This window comes from Lissotriton vulgaris, chromosome 9, assembly GCF_964263255.1.
Source record: "Lissotriton vulgaris chromosome 9, aLisVul1.2, whole genome shotgun sequence".
Taxonomy (NCBI): domain Eukaryota; kingdom Metazoa; phylum Chordata; class Amphibia; order Caudata; family Salamandridae; genus Lissotriton; species Lissotriton vulgaris.
This window is the reverse complement of record NC_141697.1, coordinates 896,637,616-896,657,997: the sequence shown is the minus strand read 5'-3', so window position 1 is coordinate 896,657,997 and position 20,382 is coordinate 896,637,616. Positions and strand designations below refer to the sequence as shown.

The window sequence follows — 20,382 nt, the reverse complement described above, 5'->3', positions numbered from 1 at the left end:
GTTAAAGTTGAGTTGTAAGTGTTGTTTCCCTTTGGAGACCCACCACCGGGGTTGGTATTGCTAGGTTATCAATTCTAAGGTAAGAAATCTATCACAACGTGTTTCTTTCAGATGCACAAGTTAGTTACCTTCAGTAACGATATATCTGTAAGAAACATTAGTAGGGATAGATTCCTTACCACCCCACCCATCCTCCCCATTCTGCGAACTGATTTCTAGGGTTAAGGTCATCCCTTTCAGGGCCCTAGTTTCAAGGCACTAGTGGTCAGTATCTTACATGGCTCTGCGTTCCTGGCGCGGAAAGTCGTTTACAGAACTGACGTCAGAGTACGAGGGCGGAGTGTAAGTAGGTGCTGCGACGTCATCCAGGCGATCACAACGTCTGTGACGGACGCGGAGCCGCACAACGCCACCTTCCGACGTGCAGGCAGGGGTACAGCTGACAAAATTTTTCCGGATCCAGTCTGATGCCTGGGGTAATTCTAAGGTAAGGAATCTATCACTAATGTTTCTTACAGATATATTGTTAACTTGTGCGTCAAAGACATTTGCTTATGCTTTTCCTACCATTCTCCTGCTCCCCAAATGTATCTTCAAATGGTGATGTGTAAGGAGACATTGATCTTTATTGCTCTAAGTTGTCCAAGACAGTGGTGTTATCTGGATCTGCTTCACCTATCGCCTCACCTTCACAAAAGATTTCCACTCAACTCAATCTGTTTTCCAAAATGGCGTACAGAATTTTTCATATCAGAATGCAGTCGCTGAACTTAACTGCATGGCTCCTCATTTCTGCAGTACAGCCACCTTAATGTTCCAGATGAGGTTATGCGCATGGTACATTCAAAGACTGGTGGACCCAAGAACTTGCCAGGAAGAAACTGAATTGCGTTACCTTCTTTAGTTAGCAAAATCTGGCCTTAAGTTGCTTCAACCTTACTAGAGACTTCCCCTCAAGTTGAATCTGCTTGACATTGGGCAGAATATTTCATCCCAGTGTGCACTCACTGATGTCGGCTTCCTGACTTCTCTGTAACTGCAGTACAGCTGAATCTTCAAGATGACTACATGAAGAACCTGAAAGAAACAAAAAGTCCCTCACATGTACTTCATTAGGCTCTGGCAGTGAACTCTGCTCCATTTGTGGAGTTTTCTGCACTCCGCGCTCCACGGAGCACGCAGAGTTCCTAAAAACTGGAGTAGATTCCTTGCTTGCCAAGATTATGTTGGAAAGCAAAAGCGAGGAAAACCCAATGCTAGACTACCTCCCAGTGAGATTTCCTTGGGTTATCACTGATGGTCGCTACCACTCGTGTTGAGAAGCCTTCCATTCACGTTGTGGAATTTGCCGCTTGTGTAGAACTTCTACTTAAGTGGCAGAAAGAAGCAGCTCCCTCTAGCGCTGCATGTGGTGCCATTCCTACAGATTTTACAGTGCGGGACAAACAAACAGTGCTAAAATCAGTGCAAACAGCATGACATAACGCTCTCCACTGCTTGCTGAACTCGGCGTAGCGCTGAAGAGGTTTTTTGACTCAGAACTCCATGAACTCTGCCCAGGCTTACACTTCATATGTCTTCAAGAGGTTGTGTGCATGGTGAATTCAAAGACTGTTAGACTCAAGAACTTGCCAAGACGAGAAGGTGTTACCTTATTTCGGTGCTGACCTTTAGTTCTCTACTATTAAACTCTATTTGGCTGCCATCACTGCATATAGGAAGAGCTCTTCTAAGATATCGTTTTTCAACATTCCAGTGAATAAGCATTTCTGGAGGTTCAAAGGAAAGTTTCTCCACCATCAGATGGTCTCTCCATTTTGGGAAATCAGCATTGTAATTTCCAAACTATTGATCCCCCTTTTGAACTTAGGTAAGTCAGACTAAGAGTACATTTCATGTAAAATGCTTTTCCTTGTATCTGTGCCATTCGGCCATTAGGGCACATTTGAGCTTCAAGCTCTATCCTTGGAGGAATTGCAATTGGTTTTACAACCTAAAAATATTTCCTTAACAACCCATCCTTCTTTCCTGCCCAAAGTAATTTTGAATCTTCATGTCAATCATACAATCTCTCTTCAAGCTTTCGTTCCTGATACATGACAGGTAGAAAATAACTCCATATACTCGATGTGAAACGGCTCTGAAATACTACTTGGATAACACCACAACTCTAAGCCAAACCAAGTAGCTATTCACAAATAATGGCACTGCACTGCCTGTCCCGGTTTCGCTTCATCTAAACAAATCAAAGCTAAATGGATAGTTTATTATATAATTACTTTGTTATCAAAGGATAACATACCCTTCCTATGGCACATTCTATTCTGTACGTGGAAAGGCAGCTACCTTGATGAGAAATTTGCTAATTCAAAATATTTGCAAAGGTGAATCCTAGTGCTCTGTGCAGACATTTACCAGACAGTAATGTATTGACTCTGACTCCAGACGAGATTCAGGTAGGTCAGGCCTCTTTGCCCAATATATTTACTTAGATAATATATGTCTTGTCGCCTTTGGAGCACTCCATCAGGATTTATTGAGCTTGCTGTTCTACTCTACTGTTTATTGATGTTAGAGAAAATCCCATGACAGAAAAGGAAAAGGTGCTTACCTGTAATTCAAGGTAGTGTATAGATAGGGGGTTTACCCAGACATAGTCACTGGGACCTGGGTTCTAAAGGTACTGAGAGGAAGGGTTCCCAGTGTGAGTGTAGAATGATATGAACAATTCAAAAAATTATTTACACAAACAATGAATGGATCCACATTGTTTTATTCACAATGGGACTGGGTATAATGAATATACAGACAACTGTTCAATAATTCTAAATGGTTGTACAGTGCCCCAGGAGGGAGGAGGGAGGGGGGTTGGTGATCTGGTGAGGATATAGTGATGGAAGGGAATTAGTGACAGTAAAATCAGCCAATTAACAAAACTGTATTGGCGAGTTGCATACAGCCCAAAGGACCATTAGTTCGAAGCATTAAATCAAGAATTCATACTTCACATAATACAATGAATGAAAAAAATAGTGGCGTGAAGTTGACGATCAAACAGGTTATTGTCGACGTTTCGACCCTCAAAAGTTCGCAGGGATTAGTCGTGCCCTTGCTGTGGGGTCTTCATCAGGACAAAATAGGGGGCAGGCAACCTTGATTCGTAATATGGAAAAGGGTCAAGGGCTACCATCACATTGGACCCTTCGCGTGTGCGTGTCCAGTAGTAGAATTAAATTTGCCAGGAGTTCAATAGAGTGGTTGAGAGAAGATCGTGCGTTTATATCCAGAGTTGTGGGGAGTCGGAACTCTTGCCAGCGGGTATTCAAACTCCGTGGTGTGTAGTGCCGAATGAATCGGGCCGAGAGAGTGGCGTCCTCGGCCCGATTCATTCGGCCCCCTATTTTGTCCTGATGAACACCCCACAGCAAGGGCACGACTAATCCCTGCGAACTTTTGAGGGTCGAAACGTCAACAATAACCTGTTTGATCGTCAACTTCACGCCACTATTTTTTTCATTCATTGTATTATGTGAAGTATGATTTCTTGATTTAATGCTTCGAACTAATGGTCCTTTGGGCTGTATGCAACTCGCCAATACAGTTTTGTTAATTGGCTGATTTTACTGTCACTAATTCCCTTCCATCACTATAGCCTCACCAGATCACCAACCCCCCTCCTCCCTCCTGGGGCACTGTACAACCATTTAAAATTATTGAACAGTTGTCTGTATATTCATTATACCCAGTCCCATTGTGAATAAAACAATGTGGATCCATTCAGTGTTTGTGTAAATAATTTTTTGAATTGTTCATATCATTCTACACTCACGCTGGGACCCCTTCCTCTCAGTACATGTAATTCAAATCCTCTATTGTGAGTTTCCATCTGAATCCATAAACAATCTTCTTGCCATCCCATTTTCCAAATGCTTTGGTGAAAATATGGTAACAATTGTGATATTTCCATTGTATTTCCGTCAAAACAAACTGTCTTATTGGCTCTGCACTGCATGGTGGTAAGACATTTTTAAAAATGCTGTTCCAAAGATCCTGCATGTGTAAGGAAAGAGTCTATTGTTTATAGATTGAGACAGAATGCCCAGGACAAAGTGCTGGGATTACAGGTAAGCCTGAAGCCAGTGGAATTTCATGAATTTCCTGGCTCTTGACTGCCTCCATTGTGCCTAGGCATGCATGCAGGTTCGCAATCATAGGACTAAGAGATGTCCCACTTTCAAATACTATGGTACTGCTGCTATTGCATGGAACTCACACATTCTTTGTTGTGCTCTGGGACCCAATCCCTTGATGATGACACCACTAGAAACCAGGATAAGGTTTTGTTGCCGAAAATGTCAGAAAATGTACTTGTAATGGTGTTTCCTTCTGTCTGATTTCCAGTTGACGATGTTCAAGTCTCATGTTACCGGACCCTGTGCAGCATCTATTCCCTTGGGACTACCAAGAACCCGTATGTGGAGAAGTGAGTGCGATTTGGTAACATACCATGTGCTGGCTGAGTTAACAGTTCTTAAAGTGCCTCTTTTGTCTTAAGTGTAATATAAAGAAGGGGGCATTGGGAGCTGCTGAATATTACCCACCACAAAGTAAAAGAGTTAAGTCCACAGACAAGGTTTCTCACATTTCACCCAACGACAGCAATTAAAGTACCTGCTGTAGGAAGCTTGCTTTTTATGTGGTAGTGCCAATGTAAGGGCTCACCATGCAAAAAGTACAGGCAACCCTTATAGGTTTACAGGACTTAAATTGATAATCCGATGTGCTCTATTTGTGGTAGTGTGGGCAAGCTATTTACGGTACCAGAGGGTACTGTTAAGCATTTGTTGTATACACAGAGCCAATAAATGAGACACACACTCAAGAAGAAACTCGAGACCAATTTAGAAAACTAACAGATTTTTATATAATTTTAGACACCAAGATCACCGGAGTCAGGTAAGTACTTTCGGATCTATAGATTTTTGTAGTATTAGCTAAAATACAGTCAAATAACAATTTTGAGGTATGAGCCTCAAAACGCTGTAATGTTATCTTTTGGGAGAAACATGCACTGCATTGAATTCCTTTCAAATGGTTTCCAGGGTTCTTCTTCTGGACTTAAGGTGCTTAAGGGCCAAGCTCATGACAAATAAAAACAGATACAATGTAATAGTAAATTATATGTTAATCAAGTGAATATTTTATGTTGCATAAAAGCTTATACTATGTGCAAGTTTAATAAGTTTATATTGTAATCTAACTAGACTATCCCACCGGGAATAGCCCACAGGAACTGGTAAACTATTTTCATGCGCCTGATGTTGCCCATGTAGAGTTTGATCTTGTTAGCTGGCATGTTATAGCGGATTATAGGAGGAGTTGTTTAATGCACAGTAAGGTTCAATTTGCTGCAGCTCAACACTTCTCACAACAGAGTTTAGCTAAAAGAAGCAAGGAACTACCCAAGCACTAATCATCTAACTGCATGTCTTCCTGTGGTACAGTATGAAAAGACTTACCTTTGTGCTAGAACTCTTCTGTGAGAGTAAGACAGCACGTCAGAATCCTTTCATGTGAGGCAGAAAATGTGAACAAATGAGTCAGAGATGGCCATACTGCAGTGTAGGAGCTGCCTCAAGATACCCAATGCCACCTGTTGTTATCCATGCAGGCTGAAAGTGAAAAAAGTGGATGATTTGAGAAGAGAATATTTGAATCAAGAAACAATTTTCGGATGGTGACCTGCATAGAGATAGTGTGTGTTGTTTATTCACAGACAAGAATTTTCGAATGACAAAGTGAATGGTGTTTCTCCTCTTGGAGCTTTGAGCCCTGAGAGCTTGTAAGGTTTCTTGTACTTGCATTGTAGAGTAAATCACTTGACCTTACCTGGCTGATGGCTTGGTAGTGCTGGTATCTGTAGAGTCCTCCCAGAATGAAAGAGTAAGAACACATGACAAGCACTGTACACAGGCAGTTATGGTAGCACATCTAAACCACTCAGAAGTGAACTGGTTATAGGCAGCCGGGACAAATGCTCTATTTGATCAACTTAGGAGCAACTTGGTGAAAGGAACATAGATAAGGTGAAGGAGGAAGATAGATTAGGTGCGAGAGGAAGATGTGGGAGGAGGCTATCTCACCTCAGGCGCATAAGGGCCCTAAAATTCCTAAACAGGGAAGATGCCTTTAACCTCTCGCCCTTCACCTGTATGCCAAGCAAAATGCCCTGGGAGGAGGGTTAAGAATGCTGGGAGTTGGGTCAAGGAAGGCACAAAGGCAGGATAGCCAGTAAAGGAGAGGGGACACCCAATCTACAGTGAAGTATGAACTCAAGGGGGTAAAAGTGAGGGGAAGAAAGTCAGGGAAGGGCTAAAGGCAGGAGCTGGGGGCTCTTAGTGCGTGGTTTAGACCTCTGGGAGTAAAACGCCTGCACACAAACTGAACAAATTGCAGAGAGTCAAAGAAAAGGCAGACAACGCTACCAACTAAAACAACTAGGTTATTATATTACAGCAATCAGTTTCTAGCCGCATGGCACATTCAAAAACAAAAAAGAGTCAAATTAATGCACGTTAAAGTAATTAAGAATAAATCCAGCAACAGTAATGCTTTGCTTTTGGTGGGCAAACAGCCTCACAAGTGCATCCAGAAGGGCCTCCCAAAGTGGTGCATACCAGACCCTTGATACTTGCATGGGATGTTGAAAGCAGGCCAAAATGGCGGGTGTGGACAGGTGGACGACTATTATGGAAAGGCTCTTTTAGCATTCCCTTACCTAACATTGTATCCTATTTTCCTTTGCCTCCACCCGGTGCCCCTCCTGATAGACAGCGTCCAGCCTTGGGGGAGTGCCTCGCCAGGCTGGCGGCTGCAATGCCAGTGGCGTTTCTGGAGCCTGCTTTGAATGAGTACAACATCTACTCTGTGTATACGACCAAGACGCCACGGGAGCGTGCACGTGAGTATGAACATTAAAGAACACCCCCCAAGAAAGTAAAATTAATAATGAGGCGTATAATAGTCCGTGACAAGGGAGATTAATAAATATGATCCCTCGTAAAACACTATTCCTTGTGGTGGAAGGGACTTAAATGACATGAATGGACAAGTTTATTTAAAAGAAATTCAGTACTCTTCTCTCGCCTTCCACGTCCTACGTTTGCAAAGCAGAAGGTAGGAAGAGTCTCCTTAAGGTGCATACCTGTCTGCTGACCCGCATTTGGCAGGCATCATCCTTTTTTAAAGTAATTTCACCCTCCAAAAACTGCTCATTCTGACTTCACCTTAATAGGATAACCCTCTTGATCAGCTGACTTCACCCTCATTTTTGAGTCGACCAGTTGACAAGTATTCATGTGCATTTTATGAATTTGTGCATTGGTACCTTTTTTGCAGTATTTGACATCAGCATGGCTTGCACTTAAGTCTGGATTTAGTTGGTGCCAAGAGTGTCTCTGCTGCCATCAACCCGCTTCTACATCGCCCAGAAACACTAAGGAGGCTGCATCACAAGTTTACCCACAGAAAAGAAGGGGCCTTATCAAGATTGCGCTGACCTGAGAGTGATGCTACCCCTGCTTTTTTTCTGTAGAAAACTGTGACTGTAAAAGAAATATACAACAAGCTACAACTACTCATCAGGGAAAGGCAGACCCAATGTGCAATTGCATATTTTTTCCTTTTCATTTTTTCCATCAGTACATAGTTTTTTTCTAGCCAGAAACGTCTTCCTAGGTACCCTCATGAATGTTAAAGGTATTCCTATCTACTCGCACCCGGGAAAGTGATTCTTTTGTTTACTTCATTCATAAATACAAAGCCACAATTTACATTTATGGCTGTAAACCTGCCTTTTAACTTAAAAAGCGGCTCAATGTATGACTTTTAGATGCCCACAAAAGCATACCTGGCATGCATAAAGGCATTTACTAATGCATACTTTATGCCATGACTGTCTGCAGTTAGCAGTAGCAAACCTCGTCCAAGGGGTGCAGAGTGGGTGGATCAAGGCATGGTTTGACTTGAGAGTTTGGGAACACACACAGATTTTGTTGGCATTCACAACTCCTCTCCAACTTTTCTCATACAGAAATAGAGAGTTAATCCAGAAAAGGGCTGAAGTAACCCCCTTTCTAAGATGACATATGGAACAGAACACCCCCAAACGTCATGTCAGACCAGGGTGAAAGGTTGATTTAGTGGCAGCCCCACTTAAAGTAATTTTAAAGAACTTATATTGTTATACTGTAATTGTTACACTGTTCATGACATCTGTGCATGCTCTAGAAATTATGAAAGTTCCGTATTTTTATATTTTGAATGTCCCTACCCCCAGGCAACCTTAAGCTTGATGCCTTGACACCACATACCAATTTGTATCTTTTATAGCAGCCTCATGTAATCTCTCTCTCGTTCCTCTTCTACTTGCAGTTCTGGGATTGCCTGACCATGTGGAGGAAATGTGTCCTGATATCCCAGACCTAGAGAGCCTGATGAAAGAGATTGGCAGTCTGGCAGAATCTGGTGCCCGCTACACTGAGATGCCCCATGTGATTGAAGTTACTTTACCAATGCTGTGCAATTATCTGCCCCGATGGTGGGAAAGAGGGCCTGAGAATGTGCCTGACGACTCCAGCCCCTGTTGTACATCTGTCACCTCTGAGCACCTCAATGCACTGCTTGGCAACATCCTGAAGATTGTTGTCAATAACCTGGGTATTGATGAGGCCTCCTGGATGAAGCGACTTGCAGGTATGGGCATAACATAAAGGGGAAACTCCTTTAGCTGATCTCACACTATCCATCCCTGTGCCGCATTCCAGACAAGTGTGTTCCTTCCACAACCATTCTAAAGCCTGGCTTCACCAGTGTTCTTATGCATTGTTCAAGCTACTGGATGAGAAATAACAGAACACACGACAGAGACCTGCTTTACTTGTCTCTCCATGTAGCAGTCTAGGTACCCAACTTTCTGTCTTACCCTGCTTATAGCTTTATTCAGCTATCTGTATTTGACCCCCCCACCTTTCTCTTTCACCATCTTTCAATTTTTTCTCTCCCAAGTTCATTCTTTCTTCCTCTCTGTTCTAGTTTACTGCTGTCTATCTTTGAAGTCTCTTTCTGAACTACCTCTTTTGCTGTGTTAAAATTCCACCCCCTTCGCACCCTTCTCCTTGAGACCTGTTGCTGCAGCGATTTGAAATCAAAATACACACCTGTACTCCATCTCCCTTCATTTTAGAGACATTTAGTCAGCATTTCCCATAATCACAGAGCCAGTCCTTCTCCTCATGTGAGAATTCCAACTAGCATACACCTTATGAAGTGTTATCACACCATTCCAAAATCTACCAACTGAATTATTACCACAACCCTCACAGACATTCTTTTCCTCTTTAATCATGTAAAAAGTTACAACAGCTCTCCGAATCATATATTAACATACTATTCTCTTTTGTAGTCTTTGCACAGCCCATTGTGAGCAAGGCCATGCCAGAACTGCTCCGGTCCCACTTCATCCCCACCATGGAGAAGTTGAAGAAGCGGGCAGGGAAGGTAGTGGCTGAGGAAGAACAACTGCGCCTGGAGGCCAAGTCAGAGTCTGAAGACTCTGAGACCATTATTCGTGATGAGTTTTCTGTCCTCTGTCGTGACCTATATGCTCTCTACCCACTGCTTATACGCTATGTAGACAACAACAGGTAGGTATCTCTACTAAATTTGCTGTTCATTTGGTATCCAGTCCCAGCAGATAGATCTGTACATTGACATGGCGCTATATTGGTCCTGTACCAAAACTTGATACTAGGAATTCTAGGAATTTAGCTGCCACTAAAATGACTTCACTCTCCACATCCATCTGTTGAACACATTCTATGCCCTGCGGTGTGTTCTCACTTCACTTACTAATCACACAGACCTTTAAGAGTGACAGATGCTATCCTTCGAATTAACACTGACTTGTATCAACAGAATGTAGCAGAACTATGTTATGGCACCTCTGAGATTTTCAGTTCTGATTGTATGTTGTGTCCACAGGGCCAACTGGCTGAGAGCACCAGACCAGGATGCAGAAGAGCTCTTCAGAATGGTGGGAGAGGTCTTCATCTTCTGGTCCAAGTCTCATGTAAGTCTGGAAGTGAGGAGCATTGTGGTAAATGGGATAGAAAATGTTCTCTTCTTCAGGTGAATCAATTTTTTATAGTTTGAGACTGATCGGGAGAGGCTTCGCAGCCATTGCTTCTGGTAGAATAGAACTGCTCATCTGGTCAGTAGTGAGGTAGGATCCTTTTTATGACAAGCATGAAATAATGTTTCCAGGACGGTTGAGTATCAGCTATATCTCCTTATCATGATTGAGACTGTTGCAAGCAATTCAAACATCACCATCATGAATGCTTCCAACAAGTATGCTTCTCGAAGTATTCATTCATATTTTCTTAGATATATTATTGTGAAAGTTTGAACATATTCCTGGACAAAAACACACTCATTCTCCTGAGAAACAGGGACATCACAAAGTTGTTTACTAGCATTCTTGCAACAGCATTCTCAAATAGCCTTTCCTGAATTGGAGACTTAAGGTCTGATTCAGAAATATGTGTAATGTAAAATCTGCGAATTATCACTTGATGTGTGAAATTAGCTAATTGATGCCAGATGCAATTACGGATGCCATAATTTCTGCTTTTATACAATCTGGTGGCGCTGGGGGCGGAGCTTGCCGGCATCGACGGCGAACGCGTGATCCCCGAGCTCCGCTTTGCTGCCCTAACTATCCCTAAATATCCTACATCAGCGTGCTTATCTTTAAGCGTCCAGCAGTCAGCCTGACAACCCTACGAAATGGACAGCCTGAGGGAACCTGATTCGCGCACAAAGGAGCTGAAACGGCCGGCGGCGGGAGAAGCGTGTCCAGCGGCGAGTGAGGCCGTGAAGTCGCGTGCTTGCGTACTGCCAGACCTGGCTTACGTGCTAGTGCGTGCGGATCGCGGAGGCACGAGAACCCAGTGAGCGCTTGGTTTTGTACGCCCAGAGCTGCGGGCCCCCGATCGTGGGGGGGGGGGAATATCTGCCATCCTGTCGACCCCCCCCTGTATTACCGTGCCCTGGAGAACTACAACACAACGGGAGTACAATCTCTGACACCACCGCGGCTCCCACGTGGTGACGGCTCTGAGACTTGGCATATCCTGATAAAGTGTGGAACAGCCTGGGGGTGATCGGTGAAAGTAGCGCTGGGCACTGACAAGCGCACACCTACAGCCCTGCCAGCAAGTTGTTCTGGGGACCCTGCATTATCATGCCTAGGCGTTTAGCCTCACAACAGGAGTGTGATCTCCACCACCATCGCGGCTCCCACGTGGTGAGGGCTCTGGGACTTAACACATAGCCCTGACAAGGTGAGGAAAAGCCTGGGGGTGATCGGCTCAAGCAGCGCTGCACACAGAGAGACACACGCCTACAGCCCTGCTAGCAAGTCGAACTGGGGTCTGAATCACCCCGTGGAGCCTAGTACATACCCAGGGAGATAGTGAGCTGAGGGACAGACTGCGACGGAGATGGTGCTGCTGCGCTTATAAACTTAGGGTGCGTCACGCTAACGCAGATCGGTGCTGAGGGACATAGTCCATCTGGTGTGCTTTGGGGTTGCCCTGCGGTGCGCTGCGACATGGCCTCTGGGGAACCCTCAGCGACAGCGCCGATTAAGGAAGGCCTGGCTCTGTACACGAGATCATGTAAATCAGAGATCCCGGGGGGACTACACGACTCAACCTTGCGGCACCTAGACGGGGTGAGGTTGGAACGTTCCCGGCCATATACCACACGCCCTGACCGGCAACGCCTGGAAGGATCCTACACAAGCGTGGCCTGCGTTACCTGCTCCCCTCTGAAAACATGGGGAAAGGCGACAAGACCCAGAGCAAGCTTCCATTCGAACAGCGCCGCAATAAGACCCCGGAGTCCCAGGAGGCAGATAACGCCATCTCGACGAATGGAGCGGGCAACTCTGACTACCCGGACATTAAAACCATGCTCTTAGCCATGGAAAAAGGTCTACAAGACAGCATGTCGTCAATAGGCACCAAGATAGATGCCCTCACCTACCGGATGGACTGTATGGCGGAGCGCGTCGACAAACACGCTGAATGCTTAGATATGTCTGAAAGACGTCTCACAGAGGTTGAGGAGGCACAAACGGAGTTAGACTCGGATCATGAGAAAATTGAGAAACTTATGCAATCGCTCCAGGAGAAGACCGAGGACTTGGAGGCCCGTTCTCGGGGCTCTAACCTTCGCATCACGGGCGTACCAAAAACGACACAGATTGGCAACATGGAGAAGTTCGTTGAGAAGCTCCTGATTACTCTACTAGGTGAAGATGTGTTCTCACCAATGTTCGTGGTTGAGCGTGCACACCGTTCGCTGGGCCCTCGACCGCGCCCGGGAGCCCCTCCGCGTCCCATTATCGCCAAGCTCCTCAATTACAGGGACAGGGACAGGGACGTAGCACTCCGGTCAGCCAGGGACAAGAAATCATTGCAGTATGAAGGCTCGGAAATCTCCCTATATCCTGACTTCACAGCTAGGGTGCAAGAGGCCCGCAGACACTTTGCCTCGTTTAAGCGACAGCTTCGGGACCTCGGACTGGACTATGCCATGTTGTATCCTGCAAAACTACATGTCAATCGACAAGGACATTCCCACCTCTTCACGGATCCTAAAGCCCTACAGCAGGCCTTAAAGGGATGGTCCAGGGACCACCGCAGGGAGACCAACAGTCAGGCAGACGGCGACTACCAGCGAAGTCAGCTGAACGAGCAGGAGTGACCCTGATCTCTTGCCTACCTGTGGAGACGATGGTTTTAACGACCTACAATGAACAAAGAGGCTGGGCTCCCTCCAGAGAAGACCACAGAGGTTGCGTCCCAGAGGCTCCTGTACCTGCGGATTTACGAGGACTTGTTGACTGAGATCTGCTGGCCCTGCGGAACTGTCTGTGGGTGAGAAACCTCTGGTGCTCGAGTCATGATTCTGGGTTGCCTTGTGGGGACAGCCTGCCCATGATGGGTCTGGTTGTGTAGGGAGGGGAAGAGACAATGTCAATGTTATGACCCTGCTGCTAGTGCAACCTACGTGATATATGATGTCAGAATTTACATTTTAGCTGATGTATGTTATACGGTGCAGCGAGTAATTGGAGTGGGGCATCTTACAAGCTGTGTGACATAATCACTTGTTGTTGTCCGGCAACCATGGCCCTCGCGTGCAATGCACCTTGACTGTCCGACGGGAGGTCAAACAATTGGGGTATAGAGTTGGGGGAGGGGGGGAGTGGGATATTCATGCGAGCCTGATGCGAGGCCTTGTTGGGGGTGGTCTGCTGTGGGAGGGGGGTGGCGGGGACTTTGGGTTGGGACTGTTCAGTGGGTAAAGGGGGGTACTGTATCCGAATTTGAGCGCGCTACAGTTCTTGGACACATACAGGACATTCACTCTTAGGAAACACAAAGTTTACCTCAATGGCTGACACGGCTGACAAAAATAACAACCCCTACACACCCAAACTCAGGGCACTCACATGGAATGTGCATGGTCTGAACGGCCACAGGAAAGTCAGGAAGGTCATTAGTTACCTACAGCATCAACATGTTGACCTGGCACTATTGCAGGAAACTCATATTCCCCCAACTAGTAGAATGCTACACAGCAAGGGCCTAGAGGGCAATATAACAGTGGCGGGCTTCACGTCACACGCCAGGGTTGTGATCACCTGGGTGAACCCGAAATCGAAATTATCCTTACAGACTCTAAGGGCAGACACGGCAGGTAGATTCATCATCTCCAAATGCACAGCACCAGGGATAGATTTTGTGATAATCAATGCCTATGGCCCGAACTATGACTCCCCAGATTTCTTTCAGGCCCTAGCTGCCATTGCTAGAAATTATGACATTGATCGCAAACCATGGGGAGGGGACTTTAATCTGGTACTTGACCCTACCCTGGACAGATCTGCTGGCCCACCTCAAAGACCCTCTGCGGCAGCCCTGGCCCAAAGGAGTGTGATCACCAGTCTGAGCCTGGAGGATGTATGGCGGACCAGACACCCGGAGCAAGGTGGTTACACTCATTACTCGGCCTACTATGATATTCATACCAGAATAGACTATTGGCTGGCATCCACCTCCAGCTTAGGGCAGAGTCTGTAAGGTGCTACCTAGGACCTTGTCTGACCACTCGCCGGTGCTGCTGGTGCTGGACATTCCAGGGAAGCCATCCCACCTTTCACGTGGAGATTCCCCCCATATTCCCTTCTAGACCCGACATTTAGAGGAGAGCTAGTGGAGGCCATTGACATTTTCTTTGAGACCAACGTAAGCTCTGTAGACAGCTTCCAGGTGGTATGGGAGACATTCAAAGTATATATAAGGGGCATAGCGATGTCGAAACACTCGGGAGTACTCAAGTCCATTAGAGAAAGACTTGCTAACCTGGAGCGACAATTAGCTACCCTAGAGGAGAGACAGCGCAGACACTCTGACAGCGCAATAGGGGATGAGATCAAGTCACTCCTGACTGAATGCCATGAGGAAGCGGACAGGGAAGTGAAACACCTGGGAAAATATGCAATGGCTCGGACGTATGGGGAGGGAGAGAGACCTAGTTCAGTCCTGGCCAGAATCTTGAGTGGGAAAAGGGGACGACAACAAGTCACGGAAATAAAGACGGGGGAGGGTGCAGTATTAAAGGAAGAAACATATATAGCACAAGCCTTCAAGGCCTGCTACACTGAGCTGTACTCGTCCAAAAGTGGAGACCTTGAGGACGATATTACTGACTACCTAGACCACATTAATATACCTTCATTGACCAACACACACAGGGAATTCTTGATGCTCCTGATAGAGAAGGATGAAATTGCTGAAGCTCTGGCGGGCATGCGAGCCGGCAGTGCCCCGGGTGCAGATGGCCTCACAGTGGGGTTCTACAAGGCGTTTCAGGATAAACTACTCCCACACCTCTCGGCGCTCTTTGATGACATCTGCGTAGAAGGCAGTATGCCGCAATCAATGAGGGAGGCACTACTGGTCACGATACTGAAGCCAGGCAAGGCACGAGACGAGTGCGGTTCGTATAGACCCCTTTCACTACTAAACGTGGACACCAAATTATTTGCTAAAGTTCTGGCGAACCGCCTGGCGCTTTTGGCGCCCCGGTTAGTGGCGCCTGAGCCGGCTGACTTCATCCCCAGCAGGAACCAGATATACAACATCTGCACAGTCTTAGGCACGATACAACATGTCACGCAGGATCGGAAGGCGCTAGCGGTGTTCCTCGACATGGAAAAGGCCTTCGACTCAGTGGAGTGGCCGTTCATGTGACTGGTACTACAGAGGATGGGCCTGGGGCTGCCTTTCCTTCAAATGATAGGGGCCCTATACAACTGTCCGCGGGCCAGGCTCTGACTTGGTAATCTGGCCACCGACTCCTTCCCCATCAGCAGAGGTACCAGACAAGGGTGCCCGCTGCCGCCCCTTCTGTACGCCCTAGTGGCGGAACCATTAGCCTGTGCGCTACAAGAATACCATGGCAATGAAGGCATAGGTTTCCCCACATACAAGATACTGGTTTCCATGTATGCAGACGACACTCTGCTATACGTTTGCGATCCAGATAAGAACTTAGCCTCTGTATTGAGAGAGGTGGTCCGCTTCGGCGACCTATTGGGCCTGAAGGTTAACTGGACGAAGTCCCTGGCCTTCCCCTTAACCCCTATAACACAGAATATCGATATGGAATACCCACTGCAGTGGACCACAGACACAGTTAGATACCTGGGTATACAGTTATATACTGATGCTGAGATCCTGTTCAGAGCAAACTATGGCACTGCCTTCAGCAAGCTGGAAGATGATGTTGAGGCCTGGTGCAGACTCCCACTTACTCTTCTAGGACGGATATCCATAATGAAAATGGTTGTGTTGCCTAGACTACTGTTCTTATTTATGACAATCTCAATAGTACTTCCCAAGTCCTTTTTTCAACGACTAACGCAACTCATGGTTAAACTGGCATGGGCAGGGAAACAACCCTGAGCCAAGTGGACGCTACTCACATTTCCTTACAGCATGGGTGGGCTCGGTACCCCAGACTTGGAGCTTTATTACAGAGTAGCTCAAGCCGCTCATCTGCACACCTGGCTCCACGGGGATGGCGGTATTCCGCATGTCCACATGGAAACACTCTTTGTTAGCCCTCTCTCGCTCTCGGCCACAATTTTCCAACCAGTAGATGGTAGGACTGGCATCCTGGACTCGATCGCAGCAACAAATCATACGTGGCACAGTATTCTGCAGCTGCAGGGAGGAGCATTACTATACTCTCCCATAATGCCTGTCGATTGGGCACAGTGGTTGCCTCCCATCAAAGAGAGGGGAGTGGTACGTGCGCTACAAAAGCTAAACATTAAAGTTGCTGGAGACCTGTTTCAGGATGGAGTGGCCAAAACGTGGGAGCAGGCGACAACAAACAGTGAGGGTACTCCCCTATTGACTCGCTTCCAATTCCACAGGGTGCGTATCGCTCTTGTGGAGCTGCTGGGGAAAGATATGGCTGAACCACCCGAAGTCCCGGAACTCACATATGTAATAAAGGCAGAGGCCCCCCAGAAACTACTGTCTAACTTATATAAGCTGTCTCAGGCACATAGGGAGCACAAATACTCGAAAGCGCGACCGGCATGGCAAAACGACCTACAGATAGTAATAGATGATGACATGTGGAGATACTGCTGTATTAATACTAGGAAGCTATCACTGAATGGCAGACACAGACTAGTGCACTTCAACTTTCTCAACAGGGTGTATTACACACCGGCACAGCTACACAGGTATGGCCTTCGTGACACTGCAGAGTGTGAGAGATGTCATGCGCCAGACGCAGATTTCCTATACCTGGCATGGCAAGCCCAAGTGTATGCGATTTTTGGGAAAAGATCTTCACGGACATAAGTAACACAGTAGAAATAGATCTCACACCATGTCCCACTCTGGCACTTCTAGGGTACTCTAAGAAGTTACCTAGAGCTACTCGGTGATTGGTGGACATGGGGCTGCTCATAACCCGAAGGGTAGTAGCCTGTTGTTGGATGAGAGGCCCTGCACCTACACCTAAACGCTGGGCACACGCTATGTTATATAGCTGTATACAATCGGAGAACTACAGCGAGTTACAGCCTCCCTAAAAACTTTTGGGGATTATACCTGTCATACCTGAGTAGTAAGGAAGATGCTCACGCTACAGTAGAGGACTAGGGACATAAGATTGCCATCGGGAGGAAGGAGACGGTGTGTCAGCCTGTATGGTCGGGTTTGAATATCGCACTATGATATACAGAGGGGGATTGAGCGAGGGGGGAGGTGCTACTCATTTGCGATCAGATCAGTAGATATTTCAAAGATCGCTGCCTGCCCTGCTATCGGTTGTTGGCTAAATGACTGTGTACAAACCGGAGAGGGGAATGTCTCATCGTTGTCCTGACTGGCTTTGCGGCAAAAGGCAGATTAGCGGGAGGGGGGTTTGTTTGATTGTAATGTTTGATGTATTACAAACTCAATAAAAATATATTTTTTTAAATAATACAATCTGGTGGCATCAATGTGTCATAAGAATTCCTTAGCTGTTGTTTTTCCCATATCTTCCTTAAATATTGAAGTATTGAATCGTTCATAGATTCACATTCTTGAATCTTTCCTGTTGTTAAGGGTGGAATTTCATGGTAATTTTGAAAAGTAGTGAGAAGAAAGCATTTCACAGTAAAACTTTAAGAAGTGACATTGTCAGCCAATTCACGTCATTTTAATAGTGACCAAGCTTTAGCCAATCAGAATGCAGCTCCTGAACCATTCTTCCTTTCAAGGGCCACCATATCTCAGATTTCAAACAGCGCATAGTGTGATAGGGAGTCTCCCTGAGCTCTGCTCTGTTTCACACCTTTTGTTGTGGTGTTAACATGGGCTTCTATGGGAATTCACAAGGGCATATTATCAAGCCCATTATCGCAGTTTTAGCGTCAATTTTCTCTGATAAAAGCGGCAATAATCTTTTGCCCTTGCTTGATAATATGGCCCGCAGTTTGTTAGGAAAAGAAAGAGTCGACGGATCCGTCGTCGATGACCGAGTTGTTAAAATTCTCAATGAAAGCTCCAACTGCCTCACCATCGACGGTCACCTCAACCACCACTATGGTATCCTCATTGACGACCACAAAGATGGCCTCGATGACTACAAGTCCATCAACAGCAACACCGTTGACTAGGATGAGATCTTTTGCAACACAACTGTTGAGGACAGCATTGATGGACTCATCAATCGAATCAGCTGACGAGTGCAAAGGAGGCAATGCTAATTACAGAAAAAGGCGTTCCAATTACCATTGTGCCTGAACACACATTTTTCAGTATTGAATCTTTCATTGATTCACATGCTTGGATCATCCCTGTCGTTGAGCTGGGAGGTCCACAATATACACAGTGAACAGTACAATGTTAAGACTTCCCAGAACCAGAATGAGATTCCTCAGATATTAACTTTTGCAGGCATAACAATACTCTTGCGTCGCTGTCCTTTAATGTTTTTGTCGACAATATCGTACAAAAGTTGCATTCCTTGACCTTTTGAGCCGGATAAAGATAATATATGCAGTCTTTATATGGGTCTTCCGAGTGCAGTCCCTTTTTTCCGGTCCCCCCACATGGCCCAAAAATCATGCATTTGGTACCATTAAAGGTAGTCTGAAATTGTAGGTATTATTAACACCTTGAATTGTTGTGATAATATATATATATATATATAGAAATGGTTGATTATCTGACTGATTAAGCAGTGCTTACAGAGACTCCCTTCAGGCCCAACAAATCTGAACTTGCTAGCCAATGTGAGGAGAGGTGAATGCTGTGTTTTGCTTTAATTGCCTTGAATTTTTTTGTTTAAAAAAAAAGTTGTTAGGCTATGTTCTGACTATGTTAAAGCTATCATGTGTATGTTTAATATTGTACTTCCCACTATGTATACCGTGCAGCTTTCAACTTGACGACAGGGAAGATTCAAGCATGTGAATCTATGAAAGATACCAATACTGGAGAACTTCCGTTACAGGTAATTTACTTTTTTCTTCCCTAGCAAAGTTTCTTCCTCTTGCACACTTGTTCGACGTTGAGGAATCAGACAATGATGGCCCAATTCAGAATTGCTCATAGTCCCACACAGCTCCATTTAAAATGCCAAGATTGTGATGAAGATGACGAAACATATTTGGAAAGAGATTTTTCTTTCCAAGAACCTTGTGGAAATCAAAGATCAGTAGAGGCTTTTGAAGGGCATTATGCTTATGATATCTATGATGAACAACAAGACCATTACCAAGAACACATGACACATAGTCTCAGGACTGGACTGGGAGCCAAAAGCAGCCCAGGCAAATTTAGTTGGACCAGCCCCCTCAGTGCATAGTCATTCTCAGGCAGTTCCGTTTGACTGCGCTGAGGCTTGTATTTTCATTTCACTGCTCTACTGGAATTGCTGTGTCCTGTCGACGCCTATAGCGTGAGCGGCCCGAAAGTAGAAATTGGCCCCCATAAGTTAAATTTGGCCCCCTTGCCTCCAGTCTACAAGGAAAAATGCCCGATGCCCGGTGTGGCCAGTCCGGCCCTGCATGTTCTAACGGCCCTGGTATCATATCTGTGAAAAATGCCAGAGGACTATTACAAAAGATTTCCAGAAACAACTACTCAACCGACACCGCTTGCTCCTTCTCTTACAAACTAAACCTTTCCTCACACTCCTAGGGTAGTCCAGGCATACATTCTGGAAACATACCTTCAGTTAGACAGTTTCCACCCATGACTATTCATGAGGACTATTCTGATGAGGACCCGGAGGAAGGAGAAATAACCAAAGATCCAACTACTGCCACCAGGTCAGAGCGGGAAGACTACGTAATATCAGTGTCCACTCTTTCAACTCAACCTGTGGCTAATTCACCATGCAGATAGCATAGGTAGATTCCACACACTAGTGGAAAGGCTGCAAACAGATTTGACTTGCCTTCTACAGTAAGCCAATCAGATTGTTTCCTTTATGATTTTAAGGAGCCAGCACAAAAACCTGCCTAGTCAATACTAATAACTGACCACATATAGAGAGAGGGCGTAAAACAAGTGAAAACTATGCAAATATCCTCACAGGGGATAACTCATTAGGAGGGCTCTCAACTTTGGTCCATAAGTCATGGAAGACGGATGTGAAAGTCCTCGCTCATGTTGCCTGTATTTTCCTGATGCTACGGTATACCCTTGGGATATGGAAAAAAGACGC

The 20,382-nt window shown here is 45.7% G+C and overlaps 1 protein-coding gene across 11 annotated transcripts in view; it reads left to right on the top strand.

Moving 5' to 3' along the window:
• Positions 1–20,382, top strand: part of RYR1 (ryanodine receptor 1) — a 1,215,008-nt gene that overhangs the window by 692,548 nt on the left and 502,078 nt on the right. For all 11 annotated transcript variants that reach the window (XM_086938669.1, XM_086938668.1, XM_086938662.1 and 8 more), the window contains 5 exons: positions 4,402–4,483; positions 6,831–6,961; positions 8,434–8,754; positions 9,464–9,704; positions 10,042–10,129. In XM_086938669.1, coding sequence (XP_086794795.1) covers positions 4,402–4,483; positions 6,831–6,961; positions 8,434–8,754; positions 9,464–9,704; positions 10,042–10,129 — 863 coding nt within the window. The remainder of the gene's footprint in view (positions 1–4,401; positions 4,484–6,830; positions 6,962–8,433; positions 8,755–9,463; positions 9,705–10,041; positions 10,130–20,382) is intronic.